The 26,468-nt window shown below is 39.9% G+C and overlaps 2 protein-coding genes across 5 annotated transcripts; one reads left to right on the top strand and one right to left on the bottom strand.

Moving 5' to 3' along the window:
* Positions 1-373: 373 nt before the first annotated feature.
* On the bottom strand, positions 374-10,627 carry sympk (symplekin). Its single transcript, XM_044019932.1, has 27 exons — positions 10,484-10,627; positions 10,184-10,269; positions 9,183-9,248; positions 9,034-9,087; positions 8,838-8,911; positions 8,618-8,744; positions 8,233-8,482; positions 7,970-8,140; positions 7,611-7,850; positions 7,018-7,169; positions 6,777-6,927; positions 6,101-6,323; positions 5,862-6,012; positions 5,504-5,739; positions 5,277-5,358; positions 5,075-5,188; positions 4,837-4,984; positions 4,154-4,314; positions 3,569-3,677; positions 3,378-3,478; positions 3,169-3,259; positions 2,964-3,065; positions 2,207-2,394; positions 1,698-1,874; positions 1,512-1,598; positions 1,130-1,315; positions 374-730 (listed from the first exon to the last, which is right to left on the bottom strand). Exons 2-27 carry the CDS (start codon positions 10,244-10,246, stop codon positions 563-565), a joined length of 3,672 nt encoding a protein of 1,223 aa, XP_043875867.1. The 5' UTR covers positions 10,247-10,269; positions 10,484-10,627; the 3' UTR covers positions 374-562.
* On the top strand, positions 8,905-24,896 carry LOC122765586 (solute carrier family 35 member F5-like). Of its 4 annotated transcripts, none has more exons than XM_044019936.1 (17): positions 8,905-9,109; positions 11,531-11,591; positions 11,712-11,796; positions 12,515-12,656; positions 13,689-13,838; positions 14,298-14,360; positions 14,479-14,560; positions 14,855-15,048; positions 15,828-15,909; positions 16,067-16,154; positions 17,280-17,344; positions 17,454-17,558; positions 18,317-18,476; positions 18,645-18,735; positions 19,524-19,678; positions 22,373-22,471; positions 24,163-24,896. In XM_044019936.1, exons 4-16 carry the CDS (start codon positions 12,522-12,524, stop codon positions 22,452-22,454), a joined length of 1,452 nt encoding a protein of 483 aa, XP_043875871.1. In that variant the 5' UTR covers positions 8,905-9,109; positions 11,531-11,591; positions 11,712-11,796; positions 12,515-12,521; the 3' UTR covers positions 22,455-22,471; positions 24,163-24,896. The 4 variants fall into 4 exon arrangements, with proteins under 4 accessions (XP_043875871.1, XP_043875872.1, XP_043875869.1 ...); XM_044019937.1 differs by lacking the exon at positions 8,905-9,109 and adding an exon at positions 11,023-11,190 and having other exon boundaries at positions 14,858-15,048; XM_044019934.1 differs by lacking the exon at positions 8,905-9,109 and adding an exon at positions 11,023-11,190.
* Positions 24,897-26,468: the final 1,572 nt, after the last annotated feature.

The following is a 26,468-nucleotide window of genomic DNA, read 5'->3' as shown; positions in this document are numbered from 1 at the left end:
CCGGTTAATTTAAGAACAATATACGATATAACATGAGTGAACCATACAGTATCTTCTACAGTTAGAAGAGTTAGCAGAAGTAGTTATAGTTTCTTCTACATTCTGCAGCCATTCAATAACTTATTCCTGTAGTATTTATCATTTTGGGTCCCCAGCTGCATGTGCCAGTGACTGCAAATACTGTAGTTTTTAGTTGTCGGTCTTAACTATATGAAAGTACACCGAGCAATGACAAAGCATACTCAATCTCTTGTATGTGAACACATATTAAGCCAATGTAGTCAATATTGATTCTGGTCACACCTGATAATGAATGTTTTACCTTGGAGACTGAACCTCAGAGCAGAAGAAAGAGGAAGACAAAATTACAGTATACAGTACAGAAGACCACAGCGTTCTTCATTTATTTGCCAACCCATTGTGATATGAAGGCATATGGAATGCTTCCTAACTCAAGTTCATCTTTCTTTTATTACTCAAAGTCTGTTCACTAGAAAATACAAAAAAAATGAAAACAAATGTTAAGTTTTCTTTTCAGTCTCAGTGCATGTGTCATAAGCAGTTATTCTGCATCCTCCCTGCCACTTCCAGCGTCTGGCGCGGTGACTTCAGATTCAACCTCTTTTTCTGGCTCCTGTGGATCTGCGGGTTCAGATTGAGACGCCTCCATTGGTTCTTCAGCTGGTTCTGGCTGAGGTGACGGTGTTTCGCTTCTTGTTTCAGACTCCACCTGAGGAGAAGCAAAACATGGAGGTCAGTGAAACCTTTTATTTCCAGTTTTGGTTAAATTTAATGTACTGCTAGTAAAAAAAGTATTTGCAGACATACAGTAAATGTAAAGGGAGAATATTTAACACAGTAAATAATACAGTTTTCAGAAAGGAACTGAACACTACATGCTGTATTTCGTGTTGCTTCTTCTGAATTACATGATATTTTAAAGTTTTTAAAGATATTTTACATTTTAAAAATCACCCCAGACTTAAAATCACTATTATCTATTTTAATCTCAATTTTTATACTCACTGCTTTCATATTACTGAGAAGCTTGTATTTTCAATGTTTAATTGCCAACGTGTAGATTTAACATCCTGTAGATTTTATGATTCCATGTAGCTTTATTTTTTACCTGGGAGATGGTTAACAGATTGGCCGGTTGCTCCTGTATCACTGGATCCAAGTGTTCTTGTTCCATTGGTTCTTCTTCATCTTTCACGATGACAGCGTCGTGCTGATCTAGTGTCTCTGGTTCTGCCATTGTCGCAGTGGGAGCCGTTTCTGGAACCGAGGCAGCTGGAGCAGGGACTGGTTCCATCTGGATGACAAGACAGACTGATGCCTCATTTTTGTGGCAAAATATGGATCATAATACTGAATTACTTGAGGTAAGAGCTAGACAAAAGGGAATTCTGATCCTTGCAGATACTTTAAGAAAAACACATGTCACTGCAGGACATACAGCAAACAATTTATGGCACAGAGAATGTGTGTGCAGCATCTTTATCCATTACCTCTTGCTCCACAACAGTCTCTGGTTTCAGCTGTGGTTTTTTATTTGCTTCCAGGATCGTAATGATGGAGTTGGGTATGTGAGATTGCTGCAGCACAGAAGAACAGAGGCACCTGGTTAATACGTGGATCCAGAGGGAAACGAGACCTCCGGACTGGGTTCACTGAGGTACATTTAACCCGTTTACCTGATGGGGGGTGAAGGAGCGGACATGCAGCAGAAGCGGTTCTCGCATCTCTGGGCAGCGTTCAAACACACTCGACAGTTGGGCAGGCGGCAGCTGAAGGAGCACACTGAACGACTGAGGCTTAGTCCTTTGACAGCACTTCACAAATCCCTCCCACACCTTAGGATACTTCCACACCTAGAGAGAGGAGCACAACAACCAGTGTTTTTATTACTCTTCTGTAATATTGGCGGAATCTCTTCTATTATCTATCTCTTCTTGCTTTTACTACTTTTATAAAAATCTTATTCAATTTTGTGGCTCTGCCTTTGTGAGTATCCTATTTTATGCTTTGTTTGTCAAAGGACTGTATACAGTCTCTGTGATTGTATACAGTGTAATGTATACTTATTTGGTGTAGTTTTGTAGAAGTGTTACAGCACCACATACAAGCTTGGCATATGTAACGATCAACAATCACTTCAGAAACTAAGAAGAAAATAAACCCAGCTGGGGGCTTTGATGCGGACCTGCTTGACAATAAGGCGCGACAGGATGTTCATGACAAAGCCGCCCAGTCGGGGATACATGGTGAGGGACTGGATGACGGTGCGCATGAGCAGCATGGGGAGCGGACTGTGCTCCATCAGTTGCTGCATCACCACCGCCAAGACCTCCGACGTGTATACGTTCCTCTCCCCAAAGCACAGGTTGGTGGCTGCAGTAAAGACACAAACAACACTTGAGCACTCACAGTAAAAAACAGACTGGTCAATAAACCAGTCATTAATTTAACTTATCTGATTAGTTTACAGACTCTGATCCATTTGAATTGCCAACGTATTTTTATGTAATAATAACACTGAGTCATGCAGCTAATACTTATATTTTGCTGTTGTTCTCAGAGTTCTATGGTTTCCTCCCACAAGTCCAAACACATGCGGAGGCTAAGTGAACACTCTAAATTGCTCGTAGGTGAGAGTGAATCGTTGTTCGTCTGTATGTGTTGGCCCTGCGATAATATCTTCAATGAATTTATAGTTTTACTGGCGTTTGTCCATCTATCAGAGAACAGCATAGCTCAAATATTTACAAAACATTTACGGCCAAGAAGAAATGTTTCATTATTGTAATTAGTAATCTTGTGAGATAAGGAAGTGTTTTTGATATTGTAGGAAAGTGAGTGACCTTGGTGGAGGTTTGTGCTCTCTGAGTGCTTCCTCTAGTTTGATATATTAAATCGATTTTATGGTTTTGTGTGCAGGCTTAATCATTGAATACACACACCTTTAATGATAGACTTCATGTCACATTTGGTTGAGTCTATGTTGTGCAAGGCAATCAGCAGGTCTCCTGGGGTGAGTGGCGACACGGATGAACTTCCTTCACCTGAAAGACACAAACACGACACAGACGGTGAACTGTATGTTAGTTGGGATGCGGGGAGGTAAAAACCCAGATATCCACTTGTGAAAAACAAAAAGACACTCACTGTGCTGAGTTCCCAACAGACGGTTGAACACCTCCTTTACGACAATAGGATTTAGTTTGATCAGCTTGGGCAGAGCCTGGATGACTTCATTCTTTGTGAGAAAAACAAACAATAAACAAATCACCTTCCACATCACTTGCCAATAAATCACACACATTTTATTCATCCCCCTTTTCACGACACTGTTGAGTTAAGTTTCAGAACATTACCTTTTCTAGGCCATTTATGACCGGGATAAGAAAACGAACATCTGGCACACGTTTATGGTAAAGATCTCGCACTCTCTCCACCAGCTCTGGAGACGGAGGTACTGCAGAGAAGAAAATAAGACTTGATTTTCACTTTTTCTCCACACAAGTGTCATCAATTATCATCAGATTCCTGTTTATTGTCTTCTTACCTTTATCTGTCAGAATGTGCAGACAGCGAGTGACTAATGTTTCTGCTCCTTTAGGACAGTTTTCGACCAGAAGCAGCAGCTCGGGAGAGTTCATCCCCATCCCACGGATCTACAAACAAGGTGAGAAAACTAGTCAAGCTCAAGAAATTTTATAATTAATAATTTAATAATTTAAATACATTTCAAATAATTCAGACTCTTCCAATTTTCACTGAATGTTTTATGAACTGTGACAAACCTGTCAAAAATGTACATATGCCACTTTTACTTCAGTTGCACTTTACCATGTACTGGTGCTCCTGCTCCACATTTATCTAATCTTATGGGCAAATCATTGAAAAACACATGAAGAAATAGATAAACATATAATCTAGACTTTGTCCTTGTTTGATTTTGACACACTTGGCTTTCCAGGTAAGAAAAACAGCTGGGTATATACATGTCCTCCCCTTTCACCCACACACCTTTGTTTTGGTTCAACACTATGACTCAATGTCACTTGGATTGCAAAACAAATTGCTTGGTTAGTCGCAAATTCCCTACACTGATGAGGTTTGGATAAAGATGAAGTGGGAGTTGACTTACAGGCTGCTCTATTGCTCGAAGAACGCTGCGCTTGATGTCAGCGATGGCCTCGGTGTAGACGGATGCCAGCTCGTGGACCAGGCGATGGTTCAGAGGAAGCAGGGACAGGTAGAGGAAGAGACACTGTCTCACCGTGTCTTCGGTCCAGGTGGCAGCCACCTCTGAGTCAAACACATCACAATGTGGGGTTAGACTGAGAACAGACATGTGTGTCTTAATTTTAATTTCAATCGAAGAGAAACAGAAATAGAAGTGTTTTAATGCCTGAGACTGTGTGTGTGCTTGCTTCCATGATTGTGTGCTGTGAAAACACTGGTTTCTCTCCTTTGTCTGTATGATGCCGAGTTTGCAAAAATGATGCCACTACCACACTTTTCTTTTCTCAATGACTGCTTCATCTTTGACTTCTTATGTAGTAGTAATCCTGTGATATGTTTCAAAGGTTTAATTCAAAGTACTTCCCACTCGCAGTATCACCATGAGCCACCAGGGGGCCACAGCACAAATGGGGGGAATCCCTGCTGTTTTGAACTGGACTGTGTCATCTATTGAACTGGGTATGTTTGAATATTCTTATTCCATTATGGTTTTTATATGTTTTAGATATTTTTTTTTGGAAAAAATGTAATGTTTTACTAGATTCTTAGTCAATTATACTAGAAATAATCCACAATATTCCACACCTGTGTCTTTGTCAGCCCCAAACAGCAGAGATGGAGGGTTGGGGTGAACCAGAAGCTGCAGGTAGTTCAGGGCAAACTTCTCGATGTAGTCTCTGAGCTGGTCTTTCTCATACATGCGCTTCAGGAAAGTCAAGGCCATGGCCCGCACCTGAAATTACAACCCAGAAAGACTGTTCAACAAACTGCGATGTGGTCAGCTGAAACATATCTGGAAAATTGGGACAGGGAATATCATCACCTTCTCTTTTTCATGCGAGCTGAGATCCAGAAGAACATGTAGATACTGAAACTGCCTTGAAGGCCGTTTGACAATCAGCTCCTTTAGAGTCGTCATCCCCAAATACACCCGAGACTGAAACAAAGGGGACAACAAACAGTTGAGTATGACATGTTGGGAGCTAATGTTGGGAGTTTCCCGTGTCTTTGTCCCGTCATTTTACCTCGTCCTCACAGTAACGTCTTATTACTTCCAAAGCTGATTCTGTTATGATGGGAGCCTCCAGTACCAGTTTGGTGAAGAGTCTAAAAAAGAATAGACAGTGTGATGAGCATTTTGACCTTTGTGATGGCCTTTGCTTGAGGAAATGTCTTTCTGAATTTTAAATGAAATATATCTGAGCTAAAGAACAAAAGGAAACATGAGTGAATGGTGAATAGATTTTCTCACCCGTCCCTCTGCTCTGGTTTCTCCTGCAGGCCCGACAGCAACGTGTACAGACAGTGGTCATAGCTGTCCAACAGTCCATTCGGCAGCTGGCTGAGGTAAGTGTTGTACTCTTGGTAGAGGAGAGAAAACGCCAGGTCGCTCCTTGTCCTGATGTCATCTAAGATAAATTCCAGCACGTCTTCTTTCATCATCCCTTCAAATTGTGTCACAAGCCTGGAGAGGAGCTTCACTCGGACCTGCCGCATAGATTAAATACCATCAATTTCTAAATCAGGCACTTACTTTGAATTAAACAAACTGAATGTGCATCTGAGTATTGACAAGTCAGTGATGAATCTAGTGTGGGACGATTTCTTACATGGGACATGCCACTTTGAGCTATTGCCTTCTCTGAAACCAGGACACGTTTCACTGATCTGGAGATTAACTTCTCAATCTGGTCATCTGATAAAGGTTGGACGACATCTGACAACCTAAACACTTTTTTCCTCCCACTCGCCCCCGTCATTCTGGAAAAGGAGAAAAATCAATTAGAGTGATGACTGCAATTTGTTTTGGACATAATTTACAGCTCACAATGCTTCTGCCAGGACTTACTTGGTTTGTGCTGTAGGCAGAATGGGTTCTGGAAGCCTCTTGACTGAGGTGGGAGCCTCTGGGGTTGGAACCTTTTCTGTGTAACCGCCCACCACAGAGATGGCTTGTCCCACCATCATACCTGGAATCTTGCGCTTAATGAGCAGGTCTTTATTTGCGAGGTCGTCCTCAGTGCCTTCCTCTTTGACTGCATCATCCCCTCTGGCTTTGCACTGCTCAAGTCCTGCGATATAGAGTATATATGATAATGGGGTGCAGCAGATACCAATATTAAAAACTACATCCAATTTGGACATTTCCTTCCATGAAATTCACACTGAAGTGATTTTCAGACATGAACGTCCTGAAAATCTGATTTAGACATTCTCTGAAGTTTGTCATTCACATTTGACAAACGCAGCGGGAGATTGTCTCATTCCGTGTCCTCCCGTGGGCTCACTTAAGACTTTATCTGGAGATTCTGACTAGGGAGCTTGCAGGAGAAGTTGTGGACTGTATAAATATAAACAATATATTCTATAAAATGTTGCGTTTTATTGATAAGTTTATGCAGTAAAGTACTAGGAAATTGCAACAAATGTTTATCACCTTTTTCTGACAAATCAGAAAAAAACCCTAAGATTAACTTAGTTGCGGCCCTGATACAAATATAAGTCTTTTTTTTTGTTAAACCCACCTGGACCGATCCCAGCTGCAGTCATCTGAGTGGCCATCAGCCTGGCCAGATGTTTTATCTGGGCATCAGTCCCCGCTGACTCAACAGGTGTGTATGTGGCCTGGAAGGATGCTGGCATGACATCAGGCAGATACACCATGCTGATTAGCACCTAAATAATGACACGCACAGACGCATATTAGAGCTTCAGTGTCACACTGTGGGAGAAAACAAAACAAGAAACAGGTGGAGCACCGCTCACCAGGTTGGCTACATTCTCAGAGTTGAGCAGTGGGTGCAGGAACTCAGCTGTGAGGTCAATGGCAGACTGCGCCACTGGAGCAGATGCCGGTTTAGGGGCCGCGAGAGGAGCGGGCTCCTCTTTGTCCTCGTCGTCTTCAGCCAGGGCAGGTTCTGAATGCAAGAGGAACAAATGTCAGAATAAGGATACAACTCTTTATTCTACACATAAATAGAATGTACATCTTAAAGCAGTAAGTGTAAGAGGAGGTGGTGGGAGCTCTTTTATTGATTTATCTGTTGCATTACTACTGATTTCTATTTGGACAGTTATGCAATTTACAGACATATTTCTTGTTCTTGTACACTGAGAGTTGTATATGATTTGCATTACTTTCATACTAAAATGAGATTTTGCGTCAGCCTGGCATTCCACATGTGTACTAGACAATTTTAAAGTGGACTGAATGTGCCTTCAAATCTGTGAGTCTTTGAGGGTGGACACTGAGACAGAGCCTTCCTCACACACACATTCTCCAGATGCATTTAACAAACGAATACTGTAAATACTAAAGTCACAACTTCAGTGACTGAGGCAGTGTGATCATAACTCACCTATCTTGACCTTCTTTCCTTCCGTGTACTGCTCATGGCGAGGTCGTTTGCGCTGCTCGCGCAGTGCAGGTGTAGATCGGGTGATTTCGCTCTGGGGCATTCCCAGGTCCAGCAGCAGCGTGCTGATTTGACCCTGAAACTCCAGGCTGCAGGGATGCTTGAGGACCGCCACCAGATGTAGCTTCAGATTCTTTCTCACACTACTGACCTGGGACTTAGCCAGAGTGGGTGGTAGGTTTGCTATAGACAAATAGAATTTAGTCTTTATTAAAGAAAAGTAATATTGTAAAATAAAATTACAATATATAGAAGACACAACCACATACATAAAAGATTGACGATGACTCAAAAGGACTCACCGTGCAGTGTCTCATACGCCTGCACCACTTCTGACATGAACATTGGCCTCTGACGGGCAATAGTGGCCAGTGAGCCCAGTGCTGTTGTGAGGTTGATGCTAGAAATAGCAGGGTGTACCATGAACTTCAGCAGCTTATCCAGTGCAGCCTTTCCCTCCTCACACAAGGCATCTGTTAAGAATCAAGAACATGACCAAATATTTGTATGGACTAATAAAAAACAACAACAAATGTATTTTACCGTGAGAGGTTTCTAACTGTACCATAACGAATGTATGAGTGATCTTTGGGAACTTTATCCAGGCTGATGTCACCGTCCTGTCTTTTAGGGACGTCAGAGTCTGATGTCCGTGGAGACAGAGTAATAATTAGCGACTCTGTGAACTTGATTGCATGAGTGCGCACGCCGTCATTTTCAGAATCCAGCAGGGCCAGAACATCCCCTTTCATCTGTGTGACCATGTCCCAGCATGCCTCCTGCATGTCTGATATCGTCTTGGAGCGCACCAGCCACTGAAACACAAGAATTAAGGGTGTGAAATAAGAGTGCTAGTATTGGTGTATATTCTTACAGAAAGATTTCAGGCATCAGATCTACAGCAGTAAATGTGAGTATTTGATTAATAAGTGCTGTGTTACTGTATTAACCTGCAGAGTAACTTTGTACAGATGGGTGAGTGTGAGGATGGCCTTTTTCACCACATTCACACTTTCATCCTTCAGCAACATGTTGAGGTTGGCGATGAGTCTGAGGAGGAGCTCATTGTCTCTTTTACTGTGAAACACATAAAAACAGCGAGATATTAAATAACATTATCTTTCACAAACACGACTTTTATAACACTGGCGACAGTGAATAATAACTCACCATGCTTCCTCAATGAAGCCAATGACACACTTTCTCACTTCAATTGACTTGTCAGTCTGAAATGCAATCATCTCCTACAGGACACAAAGACCAGAATCATGAAGTTTGAATTCATCAAGGTGATATTTTATGTGCAATTAACCTGTACACAAGTTATTTCATGCCACATAAATTACAGTTTGACATGTTTACTTACATCTAGGAAATTGTCGAGAAGAGATGGATCTTTGTTGATGATGAGCTCCTGGACCTGCAAATTTAAAAAGACACTTGTGAGTATGTAAAATATCATAAACAAAAATTAAAACAGTAAAAGACTAGACGTATATCGATCACACTACAAACCTGTTTAAGCACAGTAAGCTTTTCATCTGTGGGTATCAGAGCGGCCTGATTCAGGAGATCCACCACCTAAAAAAATCAAAAAAAAAATCACATAAATCCAATTAGTGTTTCATGATTAATGGAATGGTTCATTTGCCATTACACACAGGGGACAGAGTGTCATCAACCCCCAGGTTGACCTCTCTTCAACCCCAAAAAAGGAGCACTGACTATTTCCACACAAAATGAATCGATCATGTGTCACTCTCTTCAGCTGAAAAGATAAAAATGTATTTGACCACAGTGCAAGCTTGTTCCCTTAAGGTTATTTCTGATGTTTGAAACTTTGAACTTTAATATTGCAGATTTACACTTCATACAGAAGAATAGACAAGAATTGTCCCATTAAGCTAATATTGAGATAACTTCAGTTTTGGGGCAAATCACAGAGAAATTAATATGATTAAATCTTATCACATATGGCTCAATAATATTGCATATGTAAACACATTCCCCTCAGGTGAGACTCTAAGTTGCTTTTAGAGAATATCATCAACAAAAGCCATTGGATCTCGCAACAATCTCTCCCTCTGAAAAACAGTCAATACAATTCTGGCACTGGAGCAGATGTAAAGCTGAAACTCTAATGACAGTCTGGTCCAGACCAGCATCAAGAGAGCAGGTTTTTCCAAATAGGGTAACTGGGGTGCTGCATCCTCATACTTTTCTCATTTGCCCTCTTACCAAAGTGCAGATTTAGTGTTGGATGCTATTCATTACACTACTAGAATACATGCGGTCTTGCTTAAAACAATCGTTTTTGAGTAAAACTACTAAATAGATACTAGTAAACAATATTCCTGTTTGCTAGAAAATATGCATATGGGTGCATTGACCTCTACAATCCCAGCCAATATTCAGTCTCATTCTTATGCACAATTACTACATTTGTATAGTTATGTGTATGTAGATATATATACTAGCTCGTAGCCACATATGCAGCATTATGATGTCAACATTACCTTTTCACTGGTGGTCATATAAATGACACGGGAGGTTTCCTCCTCCTCTGAAGAGCGGTCCATGACGCTGATTTGTTTCTCTTACACTGTGGATAACATGTAGTTGAAAGTTAATATTAATTATTAGGACCCACAGTAATAATACATTAGTTGTAAACCGTCAATAACCAGTTTTTTGTAAACGAGTATAAACAACACTTCGATCATAGCTACCACCTAGCGCACGACCACCATGCTAACCTCAATGCTAACCCTGTGAGCTGTTTTCATTATATGCACAAAGGTGTCATGAATACTTACAGTGACTCGTTACTTCGTCTTAGCGACGCCAACTAAAAATAGATATTGTGAGAAATTAAGGTTCAACCTAGTCAATAAGAACTATGTTCACTCTGTGCTCCCATAAAGGAAGCAGCCATGTTTGAACGAGCGGTGGCTTTCTTTTTCTACTGTTACCGAGAGCGATGTAGAGAAGCAGACACCCCCTGCTGGAGACAGCGATTATTTTCATTTCTATATCATTGTTGCGGACTTAGTTTTAAAAATCTTTATACTTTATATTTTCATTATTTTATTCCAATTATGTTGCAAAACACTTTGTTAAACTGTACCTAACCTAACCTACATCAACATGTATAGAACCTATGTAAACCTATGCTAAACCAAACCTAACCCACATAAACATGTATAAAACAGAAACACAAACAGAAAAACCTTGTTGTTACAGTCTCATTGCCCGACTTGACAAACTGTACTCTTTGAACTAAAATACAAAACATAACTAAAACATAATTTATGTTTACCTCGAGACTCCACGTCCCAGAAGTCTTTGCGCCGCTCAAATGATGTCACCTGATACTGAAAAGGGAAGGGAATGCTAATGTTTACAACCAGCGGGCTGTCAATAACTTTATCGTTAATGAGCAATGATTTGGGTGACAATTCCACAGTTTGCGAAAAGATAAGTGGATCATAGCGCAGACTCAATGACCGCTCCCCGCATTCAGGTAAATATGTCAATTTAAAACAAACATGTGATCGATTAAAAGTAGAACGCTCGTTAGCGCTTAGCTTGTCATCTGATATTGTAAACAAGTCCTGCTAACGCTAGCTGGACTAATCGGTGGAGTCGTAAATGACCTAATGTTGTGTTTTGTGAACACAACATACACCATTACTGACCTCCAGCCTGTATCTATGTTACAGCTGGTGAAATAAATACCGTGGTTGGCTTTCAGGGGTCGTGGAAGCTACTCGTGTGAAATAACGTATTGAATGCTAACTAGCCACGTCAGGTACAGCTCTGCTTACAGCTGTTTTTCTCTCCCACTTCCTTCTTTTACTTAGCGCTTTGCTGCTGTAGCTCCTGAAATGGATACTTAGCCCAGTGCAGTAATTGAACTCTCAGGTGCGTTTTCATGAGGGAGTATTTACATGTGACTCTCGTGTGTTTTACATCAGACGCTGTGTGTTTTACATACGAGTCAATGTCATTGTTTTCACTCTAAGTCACTTTCTTTTATGGCAGGGTTTTGCGGACTGTGAACTCCTTGGTTTGGCTCCTGGAAGGACCACTGATATAATTTTGATGGTCAACAGTTGTGCACTACAATGTAAGTAATAAGCCAAGACACTTACCTTGCCTTTATTGTCAGTAACGCCTGTCAAATTGTCCACTAGGAAAAAAAGTCTGTGTCTTTACCTGCTATCACCTTTCAACAAATTTACCCATAGTAGAATACGACAGATTTTGGATGTTTACTTTCTTTGCAGATGTTGTTTAAAATAGGACTGCAGTATTTTAAGTTGAGTATGAGAGGGGACACACTTATCCCTCTCTGGGTTGTTGTTTTCAGCGATGAATGGCCATTGATCACTTAAAACTGCTACAGGCAGGTTCTCTAGAAAAATAGTTTATTATTAAGTTGAATCTGCAGGACATTAAAATACTAAGGTTTTTGCAATCACAGCTCTGTCCTGACCCCTCATCAGATTATCACTATGTTCAGAGTACAGTTTTATACACAGCAGATGACCTGAGGCAATCGCTCCATTTCAAAAACTCTGCTGATATTACCATGAGTTAGTGTATCAGTGAATATCCAATAAGCGTGTTCACTTTCTCTACGATGAACTGACCTGTGATTGGTTAAAGCCTCCTGTGACTGAACAGATTAAGGTTATTCTTGAATTATTGATCACCAGTGCCTAAAAAAAATCCTGCCTGCTGTTTCCTAAATGTTTTTTTTACATGTTGGGTGCAGCTGTGAGCTATTTTCTCACTTCCAGCTACTTAAATGCGGTCTTGTTCATTCATGCCTCTGTTTTCAGAGTCTCGATGGAATGGGTTTTCATCATGAATCGGATGAGCTCTCAGGGAAGCTCTGCATCCCAGCGGAGGCGAATGGTTCTGGGGGTGTTGATACTCCTGCTGGTGGATGTCATCTGGGTAGTCTCCTCTGAGCTAACCTCGGTAAGAACTCACTCAGTCACTGAAGATGATCTAACAGGAGTGAAACGATAAGAGTTTATATCAGAAAACACAGACAATGGTTTGTGTTTTTTGTGTCCCAGAGGAAATATATGCAGTGCATACACAACCACTTATTTCTCTTCCCATCCATGGTTTTGAATAATGCTAGTCCATTAAATATGAGAATCAAAAAAATTGCTTTAGCACAACTTTACACCGACATGCCCTGACAGCCACAAAGACACACTATACATATGGTTGTATTTAACCAAAGTGCAACAGTTTTTATGCTTTAAATACCAAAAATACTAAAAGTCATTATTAATGTACAGATTATTTTCTGTTCTAAAGGTCATGTAAAAAACAAGTTTACTCAATTGTCTAGTTCATGTACCAAGCTTGAGATCAGGGGTCCAAAGTGGGGCCTGGGGGCCAAAGTTGACAAAATACTGTGTATTTAAAAAATAGTTTGTATGCAAAAAAAAAATAAAACAATTGTTTTCACTGATCTTAATCATTTTCAATTTTGGCCCACAAAGGAAAAAAGTTTGGGCCACCTGATGAAGTACAGCGCTGTCTGTTACTTAGAGATTCCTTGCTTTTCTAAAGCAGGCAGCATCTGTAACTTTTATTTCTGTCACTTTTATACGGAATCATCATCACACACAGCCAAAAAAATCAATTAATAAGTCAAACAAAATAGACAAAGAAAGAATTGGAATACAGCTATCGTTTAAACTTACTGGTATACAATTAGTAGAACAAATAGACCTTTTAATGTTTGAATACGTAAAAACTATATTATTTGTTTCTCAATTTCCTTGCTCTGAGGACATTTACATGCACTTCACTGGACAAACTGGAAATGCTAATGAAGATAAAGCACAAGAGTGCCCGAGAGGGAAAAGTGTGGGGGAAACCATTTTTTTGTATTGAAAGCAAGGAAAGCAAACATGTTGCTGACTTTAGTGCCATCTCTAACAGTACCATTTGTTAATCCTAACAGTTTTCTGCTGTTCATTGTGCCCACAGTACATTTTCAAGCAGCAGGACTACAACAAACCCTTCTTCAGCACATTCACCAAGACCTCCATGTTTGTGCTGTATCTGCTGGGGTTCCTGCTGTGGCGTCCCTGGAGGCAACAGTGCAGTGGCTCTCTGAAACGCAGGCGCTCTGCTTTTGTAAGTAGTCAAGTCACAGTCTCACCACACAGTGGCAGTGTGTTACTTTTTTTTTTTTGCTCACAAGCATTTATAAATCAACATTTATTCATTCACAACCTCAGTGATACAGAATCACAAACCACTCCTCTGTCATTGTTGTGGACTTAATTTTTCTAAGCTGTAGCTGCAGTAAAAAGTTGTGAAAATGGTGTGGACCTTCTGTATTCTACTTATTATCTTTTTATGTGGCAGAAGAGTATGCCTGTTTAAAATTGGCTTCTTTGTGCCAAAAGCTCGTTCATTTTGTTTTTTAAAGCTCATTCAGAAGATGCCGCAGAATCTTTTTTTGTTTTTTCAGTAAGAATGAACCTGTAAGGCAAGACTAAACTGTAAAATAATCCGTGTCTCGCCTAGAATTCTTTTCAGCACCTGCACTGGTGTACTGGTTGGGTAAAAATATTTTTTTTGATTTTGCAGTTTGCTGACGCTGAGGCCTACTTTGCACACTGCACCACTGACACCACTGTGAACAACCGTTTGGTATGTTGTCTGATAGCGTAGTGTGAAGTAAGGAGGCACTACGCAATTTAATTTAAATGGAAGGTGCACCAACAGTATACAACTGTTAATGTCTGTTTTCTCTCTCACACTTGTACAGAGTGAACCACTGTACCTACCAATGAAGTTCCAGGATGTACCTGCAGAACACTCAAATTGTCTAATTGGAGACTGTGAATCTTGTGAGTACACAGTTGGCATATATTGTTCTGGTTGTGTTAATGAGATGGAATGTGAACAACAGAGGGCAGCGCTGAGCCGTATTATTTAACCTGACAAGCCTCTGACTTTATCCTGCTTGTGTCATCGGCAACTTTTCTGTTATCTTGTCTCTCTTCCTTCTCTTACACTCATAATGAGAGCAAAGTGATAAACATTATGGTTTTGCTGTCCTAACATGGATGGTATTTTGGGGTAATTCAATAAAATGAAGTCGCCACATGACTGAATGAACATCGAATGTTTCTGTCACCCAGCAGCCTCCAGAAAGCAGCGGGTGCGGTTCAGTAATATCATGGAGGTGCGTCAGCTGCCCTCGACTCAAGCTCTGGAAGCTAAACTGTCCCGCATGTCCTACCCTGCTGCCAAGGACCATGAAGCTATGTTGCGCACAGTGGGCAAGCTAACCATCACTGATGTGGCCAAAATCAGCTTCTTCTTTTGCTTCGTGGTAAGTGGAACACAGCTGGAATGCCACAGAGTATCCTTTTTTAAGACTTTTAAGTCTTCAAGGTATGTGTTGGACAAATTAAAAACCTGAAATCTCTTCTTTAGAAAAGCCCTCCAACCTTTATTTCAGAACTTTGTAGATGCTCCTTTGGCAGCAGTTACAGCTTCATGTCTTCATGAAAAAGTCTCTTAAAGTTCTGCCCAAAAAAACTTTGGCTTTTGTCTCATCAGACCAGAAAGTATCTTTTCCCTTATGCTCTCAGTGTCTTGTGAATTCAGACGGCTCAGATAGCCATCCTTCGAGATGGTGCTTTAATTTCCTCTGGAGATGTCTGAAGCTCCGTCACACTGACTGTTCTCCCCCAAACAAGAAACAATCTCTTCTTTCCCCAACTATTAAAACTTTAGAAATGGTTTTAATTCAATGTTTGGACCTCATCGCCATGGTTTCTTTGCTCTTTAGTGAAATATATTAGGCAGCAAGTATAAGGTGTTTAGTAGTGGTCAACTGATATGGTTTTTTTTAATAAAACGATAAAATTAAATAAAGTTTTAGCGTGAACAAAAATGCATTATTTGTTGCCCGATTAACAAATAATAATCGGCTACTGACAATCTTACTTCTAGTGGTTTGTAGCTCATTTTCACATTTTCCTGTGGGGAGACAGAGTCAGAAAATGTGTTTTTAATAGGATTTATCACAGGTCTCTTCTGTTGTCAGGTGTTTTTGTCATTTTATTTACTCCTCCTATAAAATCCTCGCATATGTTTTTCTTCCAGTGGTTCTTGGCCAACCTGTCCTACCAGGAGGCGCTGTCTGACATGCAGGTGGCAATAGTCAACATTTTGTCGTCCACTTCAGGTGATTCTCTCCTAATGCTTTTTATCAGTCCAGCCATAAGTCAAATCAATAAGTGTGAAAGGGAGAGTGGGAAAACCGAAGTTAGGTTGTTCATTTATTAAAGCTATAGAAGAGTCTACCTACAGCTGTGACTCCTTTGTCCTCTTTCTCTCCTCAGGCCTCTTTACACTCATCCTAGCAGCCATATTTCCCAGCAACAGCACTGACCGTTTCACCTTGTCCAAACTGGTCACCGTGGCTCTGAGGTAAGAGCTGAATGAAATTGTTGGTGAAAGGGTAGACTTGGAGGGGTGCACTGCTTTTAACTTTTCTGAAACGTTGTTGAAATCTTGTTTCAAAAATAACTTATGCAAGATGATGTTTTATTATAAAAAAAACTGAGACTGTATCCAACACTTAATTTACTCTGCCAGTAAACAGATTGATCTTGCATAGGTGGTTATTTTTATTGAACACATTTTTTTGTAAAATTTACTGCCCCGAACCAAGAAAAGTTGCACACTTGAATTTTTTGCACAACCTCCTTTTGCTTGATTACTGGTTATAGCATCTCTTTGATGAGTTCATGCAATGGCACAATATTTATTTCGATGCTCAGCATTCATTCTTCATCAAGATCTTGTATTTATGATGGTTCAGTTGGGCTGTCAAAGGTCATTCAGTATATTTCGGCAGCTGGCTGACCCCAGATCACAACACTGCCCCCACTGCCTTTACACTAGGCCAAATATTATAATAGGTGTCTTGTTTTGGCTGGGCAGTGTATATAAACATCACAAGTGTAAGTCCTAGTCCACACCTAGATGGGTTATTTTTAAAAACTAAGGTTTTTTTTATCCTCAGCCTTAATTGGAAAAACTTAAGCGGAAGATCAAACATCACTGCTTGTTCCAGTGGACATACAGCGATGGTGCACCATGGTAAAGGAGAATAATTTGGACTGCTAACGAAGTTATGGAATACAAAGTTAACAAAACACATGAAAACATTAGCTGGGAGTCCTGCCAGTGCATGTGCACAGACATCCTCGCCCTGGTGTGTTCTGTATAGGCAGTTGGGGGTCTTTAGTTTTCTTCCAGGACGAGGGTCTTCTCATATGAGTGTGACTAATCAGCTCGGGTGACGTTGTGGCCATTAAGAACCAGCCAGATCCATATTAGAACGTGGCCCTGGGGTTTTCAAAGAAAAACTGAGCCAGCTGCATTTTTTTAACTTCTCTGTTATTAGGGCTCTAAAACACTGGGGTAGTGTGTGTGTGTGTATAGTGTGGATTTACCATTACATGTTCTGTTGTGTTATTTTTCTTCTCTTAAATAAGTAAATACTAGCTTTGTTTACCTGTCAGTTCACGTGTTGTCTCTCTTCTGCAGCATCGGAGGCGTTGCCCTTGTCAGTTTCTCCAGCATGGACAACCCCGATGAGAATGGTGTCATAGGTAACGATGGAGGCGGCCAGTATCTGTCACTGTTTCACATCACTGTTGAGGAATTGTGACACTTTGGAAACCCTTCTTTCCTAATTTGATGTCTTGAATTCTTATGAAGGCTCTCTGTGGTCACTGGCTGGGGCGATTCTCTACGCCGTCTACATCGTGATGATTAAGAGACGAGTGGATCGGGAGGATAAGCTTGACATTCCCATGTTCTTTGGTAAATAAATACTCACCACTGGTATTTCTAGAGAAAAAAAAAGAGTATGAGTCAACACTGATGGCGAGGGAGTGGAGTGACCTAGTAGTGGGGGGATGGTATGGAAGGCAGAGATTTTGAAAGCTTGAGGTGAAAAGGGGGCATTCTCTGAGAAAAAGCACCACATTGTGTCCGTCAAAACTTGCGTGTTAGCAGTGAAAGTTCACAGGCTGCGAGAGTCACATAATCCTGAATATAAGGATATGAAATCACGGGAGGAATATTACGTTCTGGCGATTCAGACAGACCCTTGGCGGCTTTACATGAATTCAAAGCTGTTTAGTAAATGGGATTACTCGCATCAATTTGATATTTTATATTGGATATTATTTACGGGAAAATGATTGTTTTAAACTGTGTCTAGTATAAAGTAGCGTTATGAGTAGCATCAAATGTCCATTTTGGTAAGAGGGTACATGAAAAAAGGACGAGGGAGCAGCGCCGGTGTTACTTGTTCTTGTTTAGTTTTTTCTTTGTCAATTTTATTTCATTCAATTAAAAATTCTTTCTAATGAAAACAATACAAAACAAAATGAAAAAGTCTTATAATATCTGCCCCTCTTTTACCGTGGGTCAGTTCATATGTTTTTTGCTGACTATATCTTTCTTATGTACAAGATCGGTTTGGCATTTTATCAGATATGTACCTTGTCCATCCACCCCATTCTCATGAAAGCATTATGTCACTTATGAGCTTCTGTGTCATGTGTGTCTCTCAGGGTTTGTGGGTCTGTTCAACCTGCTGCTGTTGTGGCCGGGCTTCCTCCTGCTTCACTATACAGGCTTTGAGGCCTTTGAGCTCCCCAGCCAGCTTGTGTGGACGTACATCCTCATTAACGGCCTCATCGGCACTGTCCTCTCAGAGTTCCTCTGGCTGTGGTGAGCATGTGCACACGTCACAATTCTGGCCAGCAAATCATCACAGTTCCCATGTTGATTGTGCTAGATGTGTTTCCATGTCGATACTTACCGTTGTTAAATAGCTTTGGTTTGAATAATTCACTAAATCTTTCATTTCTAACTGGTGACGTTGGTTTCTGTCCACAGGGGCTGTTTCCTCACATCGTCTCTAATCGGGACGCTATCATTGAGCCTCACTATCCCGCTCTCCATAATGGCAGACATTTGTATGCAGAAGGTAAGTTTCTCCATAGCAGATGCTCAACACTCAGCGTCAGAGTTTAAAGGGGGACTTTCTTTCTCTTTAAACTCGCACTTGAATACGCAAATATTTGAATGAATACATTTTATTCAACAAACTCCAAGAAGAATTTGTAGAAAAAAATCAACAACATTAAACGTTTTAAACTAAAACAGAAGAAAATAACAAATCCATTGTTCTGAAAGTAGTATCAAAGAAGTATGAACTTATCGAGCTCCACCTCTTCTTTATGTCATGATTGTTTGAGATTTAAGGTTCATTTCATTTTTCATTTAACCTTTATTTAACCAGATAAAAGACCCGTAGAGATCAACACCCCTTTCACTAGGGTGACCTGGCCAAGAAAGGCAGCAGCACACGCCAGAGTTAATAAAAACAGGGAGATAACAGCAGGTAAATAAACAAATAAAGTGCAGGAGTTATGGTTGCAGTAACAATTTAAGAACACAGGCAGCGTTCACTGGATTCCCATTAGAGAGCGGAAAACTCCCAGTTCATATAACTATTCAAACAAATCAGGAAGAAAATATAAGAACAGATTGAGAGACGGAGATTCAGTATATTCTTTCTACAGGTTGTTCATAGTGTCATGTATCCATTGCTGTACCCCAAAATGATTTACTGAATTATAGTTGTGATATACATAGTGTTTAATTTAATGACTTGTGAAAGGTGAAGCTATTTTTCAAATGAATCTCAAGAAACTGAAGTCCAGCATTGGCAGTGGCTGTAACGAGTGTATGTTGCTTGTAATGTGTGAACAGGTGCGTTTTTCATGGCTGTTCTTTGCTGGGGCAGTTCCTGTCTTCCTCGCCTTCATCATCGCTACACTCCTATGCCACTACAACAACTGGGACCCTGTTCTCTTGGGGCTCAGGAGAGTCTACGCCTTCATTTGCAGAAAACATCGCATTCAGAGGTAACACACCGGCTCTTTTCTGGGCTTTCATGTGACACATTACAAATAAAATGCACAGGAATGCTTGAACCGTGTCACACTATATTTATTTATGCTTTAATGTTGAAGCAGCCATTTGTTCCTGTGCGCGACACTTTAGGCAATAAGTAATCCATTAGAGATAACCCTGCATTGCTTATTCTTTTTTTAAGTTACCTTACCGCTGCACTCGATATCTCAGTTAAAGATAATCAAACTGAGTGGATGGGGAAAAATAGGCGAACATGAATGTTTCTTAAATCTTAAGTCATTGCTCAGTCCTTGGCAGTAGAGTTGTATTAAACTCAAAATATTGTGATTATGTGCTCTAATATACTCTTACAAGCACCTTAAAGGTCCAGTATGTAACATTTGGGAAGTTTTGTTGGTAGAAATGTAATATAGTTACCATACTGTACATGCAATCATGTTAAAATGAGTAGCCTTAGTATTTTAATATGTATATGTACTTAAGGCAAAGGTCCTGCTTTTACAGAGGCTGCCATCTTGGCTCATGTGGCACAGCATTGCATTTTGAAGTGGAGGCTTCCTCCGTAAACAAAGAAGAATTACTTTATTTGTGGTATGTGAAGACCACCGTAGTTCCTTGACTCATTAGGGAAAGGGAGAGGTGAGTGGATTAGTCTGTCAGTTTGTCACAGTCTGCACACTCGCCATTTGATGTCACTAATTCTTACACACTGGAGTCCTAACAACAATATTTAGCTTGACATTTGGCTTCACAAATGTTTTTTTGACCATGGGAGCTGTGACGAAGCTGTTTGCAAACTTCGTGAAGCTGCAGCCAGTGGACACCAGAAAAAAAAGTTTTACATGTTTTTAAATATACTATTGAAAGGAGAGTTTCATTCATGGTGATAACAAAGTTACTTTTATAAAAACATAAAGCTGATGAAGTGCTCTGTCAAAAGTAAAGCATCTCTCATGAGCAAGTTTCATGTCTCTGCACTTTCATTTTCATGGTGTGAATGGTTATTAATGGCCTAATATTATATCAGGCTCTGAAAGAGAATTTGATTTGACTGCTCTCAGGCATGCAGGACTACTGGAACAAAAAGAAATTGCCTTAGGGCAGAACTTCCCAAAGTTCTTTAGAGGTTTGAGCTCGCTGAAAATTGAGAAAAACAAAACCCCAAAGTCCACACCCAGATTTGTACGTGAGCAAGAATGTAGCACAACACCAAAGTTATCAAAAAGTTGTTTATACTTCAATAGTAGTGATTAAATTAATTAATTACCATTTGGCCATAGCTGAGAAGGCGTATGATGTGATTTAATATAAAAAATATTATTAAAAACAACTTCAAGACATAGTTTTATTAAAGCTGGATTGCATAACGTTTGTGTGAAACAAGAATCAATGTAACACAAAAGTACTATCCCATCAAACTGCTCGTTCATATGTGCATATAATGTGCAATAGGTGATATGAACACAAGCTACACAAATTAAAGCACTATTGTTCTTAAGTTTTTGTTTCTAATATCTCAAAAAAATAAAACGATATAATGAAATTTGGATAAAATGTTATGACATAGGTGACTGTACCTGCTTTGAAGACATGGTTGCTCATTAGAAGTTCAACAGTGTTGTTGGCTTGTCAACAAATGCACACGTTACCTCAACATATTATTTTATTCTGACAGTTGTTACAAACTACTGTGTAGCCACTTTAGTGGGAACTGATAAACAAATCCGACATTGTTCTACTTTAGGGGAGAACAATATCTGCTCCTGTGTTACATTTACAAGTACATGTAACTCTGAGGCAAAGTAACTTAGAAAATGAAGAAGTTTATTGAACTACATTATTATGTCTTAAATGACACCATCTGTCTTTTTTCCCCAGATATGTCTTTGTGTACAGTCATTTTCCTGGTGCTAGCTGCAGTAGCGTCACATGTGGTTACTACGGAATTTTTGACGCATTGGCATACAGTGTCAACACATACACACTCATGTCATTTCAATGAGTTCCATTTTTGTTAAGGCTAATGGAAGTTATTTCTGCACACATGCACACGCTTTATAATTTAATTTATAATAGTTTTGAGGACACTCATGGACAATAACACAGTTCACTCCCAGCTGCTCACGTTCACCTTTTACCATCATAATTAAGTAACTAACACCAAGCACGAGAGGCGAGTACTGTCCAAAATGTCCTCTCAGTGATGGTTTTCAAATAAAACATTGTCCTCAAAACCAGTGAAAGACACACACACACACACACTCACTACAACTGCGACCAGGTTAATTAGTCAATTTGCACTTAAGTCTGAGCAGGAGGTGAGGTCGTGACAAAAGGTGAGCTTTCACTCAAATAGTTTTTTTGCCCAATCACTGAAAAAACAGTGAAGTGAGTTGTTGTTTCATTGTATATTCATGTGGTGTGTGACCTCTTACAAATGAGTTGACCTTGACACACACACACTTAAAGTTTGTCTTTCATCGCTGACATTCTCTCCAGGACAAAAGTCTGCTTAAGTTGAGTCTGTAATCAGATGTTCATGCTTGACTGATTAAACCCGCTCTTGCGGAAGCTACGGCGCCTATTCTTCTGTGAACGCTTGTTCCCGCTCGGTGAGGGATGATTATAATTATGATTTTTCTCAAGATGATGAGTGACACTCCTGTTTCCCCTCTTGCTCGCAGACTGCCAGAAGACAGTGAGCAGTGTGAAAGCCTAATTCCTCTACACGTCGTCTCCCCCAGCGAAGGAAGCCTGTGTTCGTGATCCAACACAAAGACAATGTAAATAATCCCTCAGTACTTCCTGGTTTTGTTGTGTGCATGTTATTGTGAGTGTGAATATGTAAACAAATAGTTGTTCTTTTTTAGATTTATGATCAATGCGAATCCCCCGTGGTGGCAAAAAATCTCGATTTATTCTATTATTATACACTTAATATTATATATAATTGTAGGCTTTATGAGGATTTTCTTTTGTGCCTAAGGACACGCACGGATCAAAGCGAGGTGCTACATCTGCTGCCAAACTAGTTTCTGAAAGATGTAATCCATTTGCTGGTAGCCTGTGGAGAGATAATTATAATCCCCTGAGACTTGTTGCAAATTGATCTTTAAATATGAAAAAGGCCGTAGTGTCGTAGTAACATTATGTTTCCCATTATTCATCTTAAAGCTGCTGTGAATGCTTTTATTAAAATCTGTGTTGTACAGCTTCATAGTCTCACAGCTGTCCCCGAATCTGCACATGTCTCAGTCTCAGGGGTCGGGATTTAATCAATTTAAACTGTAAAAGGTGACAGTATGTTAGGGTTTTATGTTTGTTTTTTTACAATGTTCCATAAAAAAAGTGGCCAGGAAATGAGAGCCGCTTTAAAGATAAAATGTTGTCAAATTACAGAAGTCGTTAAAGGGTTTTGCAACAGTCGGTGATGCTGCTCAAAACGGCTGCTGTCTTCTTCCTGCTGTTGTTTATTTGTCCGTCCTGTCAGACATTTGTCAGTGGCTCAGTGTTTAGACGCTGGCTATGAGTAAGAGAGACGGGAGGACGAGCTGGACAGGATCCGCATCCAATAAATATTTGACATCAGCTTGGCCACCCAACTCGACTCGAGTCTGCATTTCAGTGACGCTGCCGTTTCTCTTCACTCTTCATAGGTTCAGTCGAGCTTTTCCTCACCTGTTTCCCAAAATAATTGCGAGCAGGGCTTGGAGAGAGATTTGGAACACAGCGTGTGGTTTTCAAATCGATGAGTTAGTGGGGGAAGAAAACAGTGCAGTTTCTTAAAAGACTGAAGCACATGTGAACAGTGGAACAACAAACAAAACAAAAACCTTATAAAGCATTTACCCCAGGCAGCTAGAGCTTAATATTATATATATAAACACAAACACACACACATATTTTTATATTAGTGCTCAGTACTATGTGTCTTTTTCAGGCTGTTGCAAATGGTTTGCATTTGCTGTGCTCGTTTTTACTCGTTTGGCTCCGATTGATTTTCCATCTTATTCTCAGCTTCTTTTTTCCAGCGTCTTACTTTTCTCCCGCAGAGACCCTTCGTGTTTTTAATGTCGATTAAACCTTTTTAAACAACAGAATCCATCGGCTTAAACCGTGCAAGGCAGCTTTATCTACAGAGCACGTTCGGTAGACACGGAGGCAGATTCATGGTGCAGTGCTCACATTATAAGGAATCAATGTAGAAGCAATTTAAAGATAAATATGTATAAAAAAATATAAAATGACACAGCTCAAGTCAAGTCATTCCACAAATTAAAGACTTTAGTTTCATTTGCATCACAATGTGTCCCGATTTTTATGGAAATGGACTTTATAAATGAGCAAATCATCCTATTTTGCACTGCGATGGACTTGATCTTTCAAGTGTGGGACATCTCTTCCTAGAGGAACACATATATTTATAGTCGCGTGTATGATTACAATGTTCTTTATTTTGTCTTTATCTCCAAAGGTGGTGAATGTGGATCTCGCTGAGCTGACAATCCGGAAGCTTTCAGAGACAATGAAGTACCCTAGTGCCTCCTGTAAAAAACACTATTTATTTTCTACAGTGTTGAGACGGCCCGGCCAAATTTACACGCTCATTGCTCTGCCCCTCCCCCGTCCCCCTTCTTGTTTTTTTTTGACATTTTCTATGTTTAAAGAAACTTTTGGTACTTGAGGTGCTGGACATTTTACAATGGTGTCATGTGACCAAATGAATTAACTGTTGAACTTGATCGTAACACTAGAGAAGGTGGAGCAGTTTATGTGTGTTTGTCTGTGAGACTCTTATCTGTGGTAAAGTACTTCTCTCACTGTTGCAGGGAGGGAAAATGTTATAGAAGTGGACTTGAAGTTTGTCCGTTTTTAAAGTTGCTGCTTGTTTGAAAGTGTCTTCATGATGCAGACATGTTCATCGGGTCATTTCACATTTCACATGACCATTTATTTGCACACTCCCAGACTAAACCCAGGCTTTTCTGACGGTTTTGGTGTCACTTAAGGCTCCATATTAGAAAAGTGTATCTTTGCGTTAAACATCGATCAGCCACTGCAATAAAACCAGTGTGACTGGTGTTAATGTTGTGGCACAGTAGTGTATATCTGTGCCTTGTTTTAAAATAGTTTTTGTTTTTATCCCTTTTTGAACTTTCAGTTATTCTTCATGGCTCCATGGCTTGACAAAGTCCAAAACTAGGGATGTCTCCATCAGCTTTTCCTGATTCTGATCCAGTCTTTTTACAATTGTGAAGACAATTTGACGGTTAGGGTTGCCGTGTCACATGAATTTATAATGACTTGTCCGAGATTGCTGCTTTTTTAAGTCCTCAAATCATATGATGTGAGCACACACTAAGGCTGCAACTAATGATCTTTTTTTCATTTTCAGTTAATATTGATAGATCCACTGTTTCACCCCTCTAATTAAATGAAGAACATTGTCGGTCTGTGTGAAGACAACATCCTCAAGAGTCTTTATTTTTGTCCACAAACCAAAGATCTTCACATTGTTTCCATAGAAGAACAAAGAAACCAGAACATATTGACTTTTAATAAGCTCAAACAGTCGGGCTGCAACAATGTATCTCTCTCTATTAATTCCAGTAATGTCTGCAGGTAACTTATTAAGGGCACCAGTATGTGCGGTGTCACTAAACGAGCCACTTTCACATTCCCAAAGTGATTTGTTATGTGATTTCAGCATCTTTCCTGGTTTCTTTGCTCCTCTGTGATTATTAAACATTGAATATCTGTGGTTTGTGGACAGAACTAGACATTTAATGATGACGTCATTTTGAAGGTTTTTAAAAAACGAGTCAACATTTTTCCCCATTTCCCATCGCTCTGAGGACCAATTATCTAGAAAATAGTCGGCAGATGAATCGCTTGTGACAGTAATCATTTGTTGCAGCCCCAGGAATTATAGAACTTTGTTTTACTCAAAAAACTCAGTCTAACTGATTATTCAACTATCAAAATAGTTTAGTAATTATTTTTGTTGACTCTGAAATTGTCCTGACAGGATTCAGCAATATTATCCATCTACGTATGTCTCAGTAAAAACATATCCAGGCCTATATTTTTCTGTCTGTGACTGGCCTTTATTCACTTTGTTCCTGTAGAGTTTAGTCAGTGTGATGCTGGAAGGAGAAACACAAAATCACCACATGCTGCAGACGAGCTGCTTAGATTTGCCCCCCGTTCCTCCGACGGTGCTCGATCCTGAAGACAAACTGTGACAGAGACGTATGAAGTTTGCGTTTTAGCAGTCAATCCTCGGCTATAAGCTACAACATGTCTGCTGCGGTAACAAAGTGGGTGTAAATACTGTCCACAGTGAGTGTTTGCTGTTTGTTTGTTTGTTTATTAACACTACAGAGATTATGTATCACTTCATATCGGATGTATTTTTGTAAATGAAGGAAAGAGTTTCCAAATTCACCAGAGACTGAGATTATATCACTTTATTTACAGCGAAAGCATTTCATTTAACAGCCTCAGTGTCTGTCATGTGATCACAGATGTATATATATATATAAATATGTTGCAGCTTAAAGGTAAATGTCAACATTATTCCTCTATTTCTTACGTTTCTCATGTCATAATTCTTAAGATTATTATTGTTGTTATTATTATTCAAATTTTCTAAGTGGTGCTTGTTGAATCATGGTTGTTTTTTCTTTCTCAGGTTCTTTTCTTTGACTTGTTTTTATTTTTCGGAGCGGTTTCTTTGTACTCCAAGTGTCATTGGTGAAGATGTTCTAAAAGAAGGCC

This window comes from Solea senegalensis, linkage group LG2 (assembly GCF_019176455.1).
Source record: "Solea senegalensis isolate Sse05_10M linkage group LG2, IFAPA_SoseM_1, whole genome shotgun sequence".
NCBI lineage: Eukaryota > Metazoa > Chordata > Actinopteri > Pleuronectiformes > Soleidae > Solea > Solea senegalensis.
This window is presented reverse-complemented; position numbering and strand designations above follow the sequence as displayed.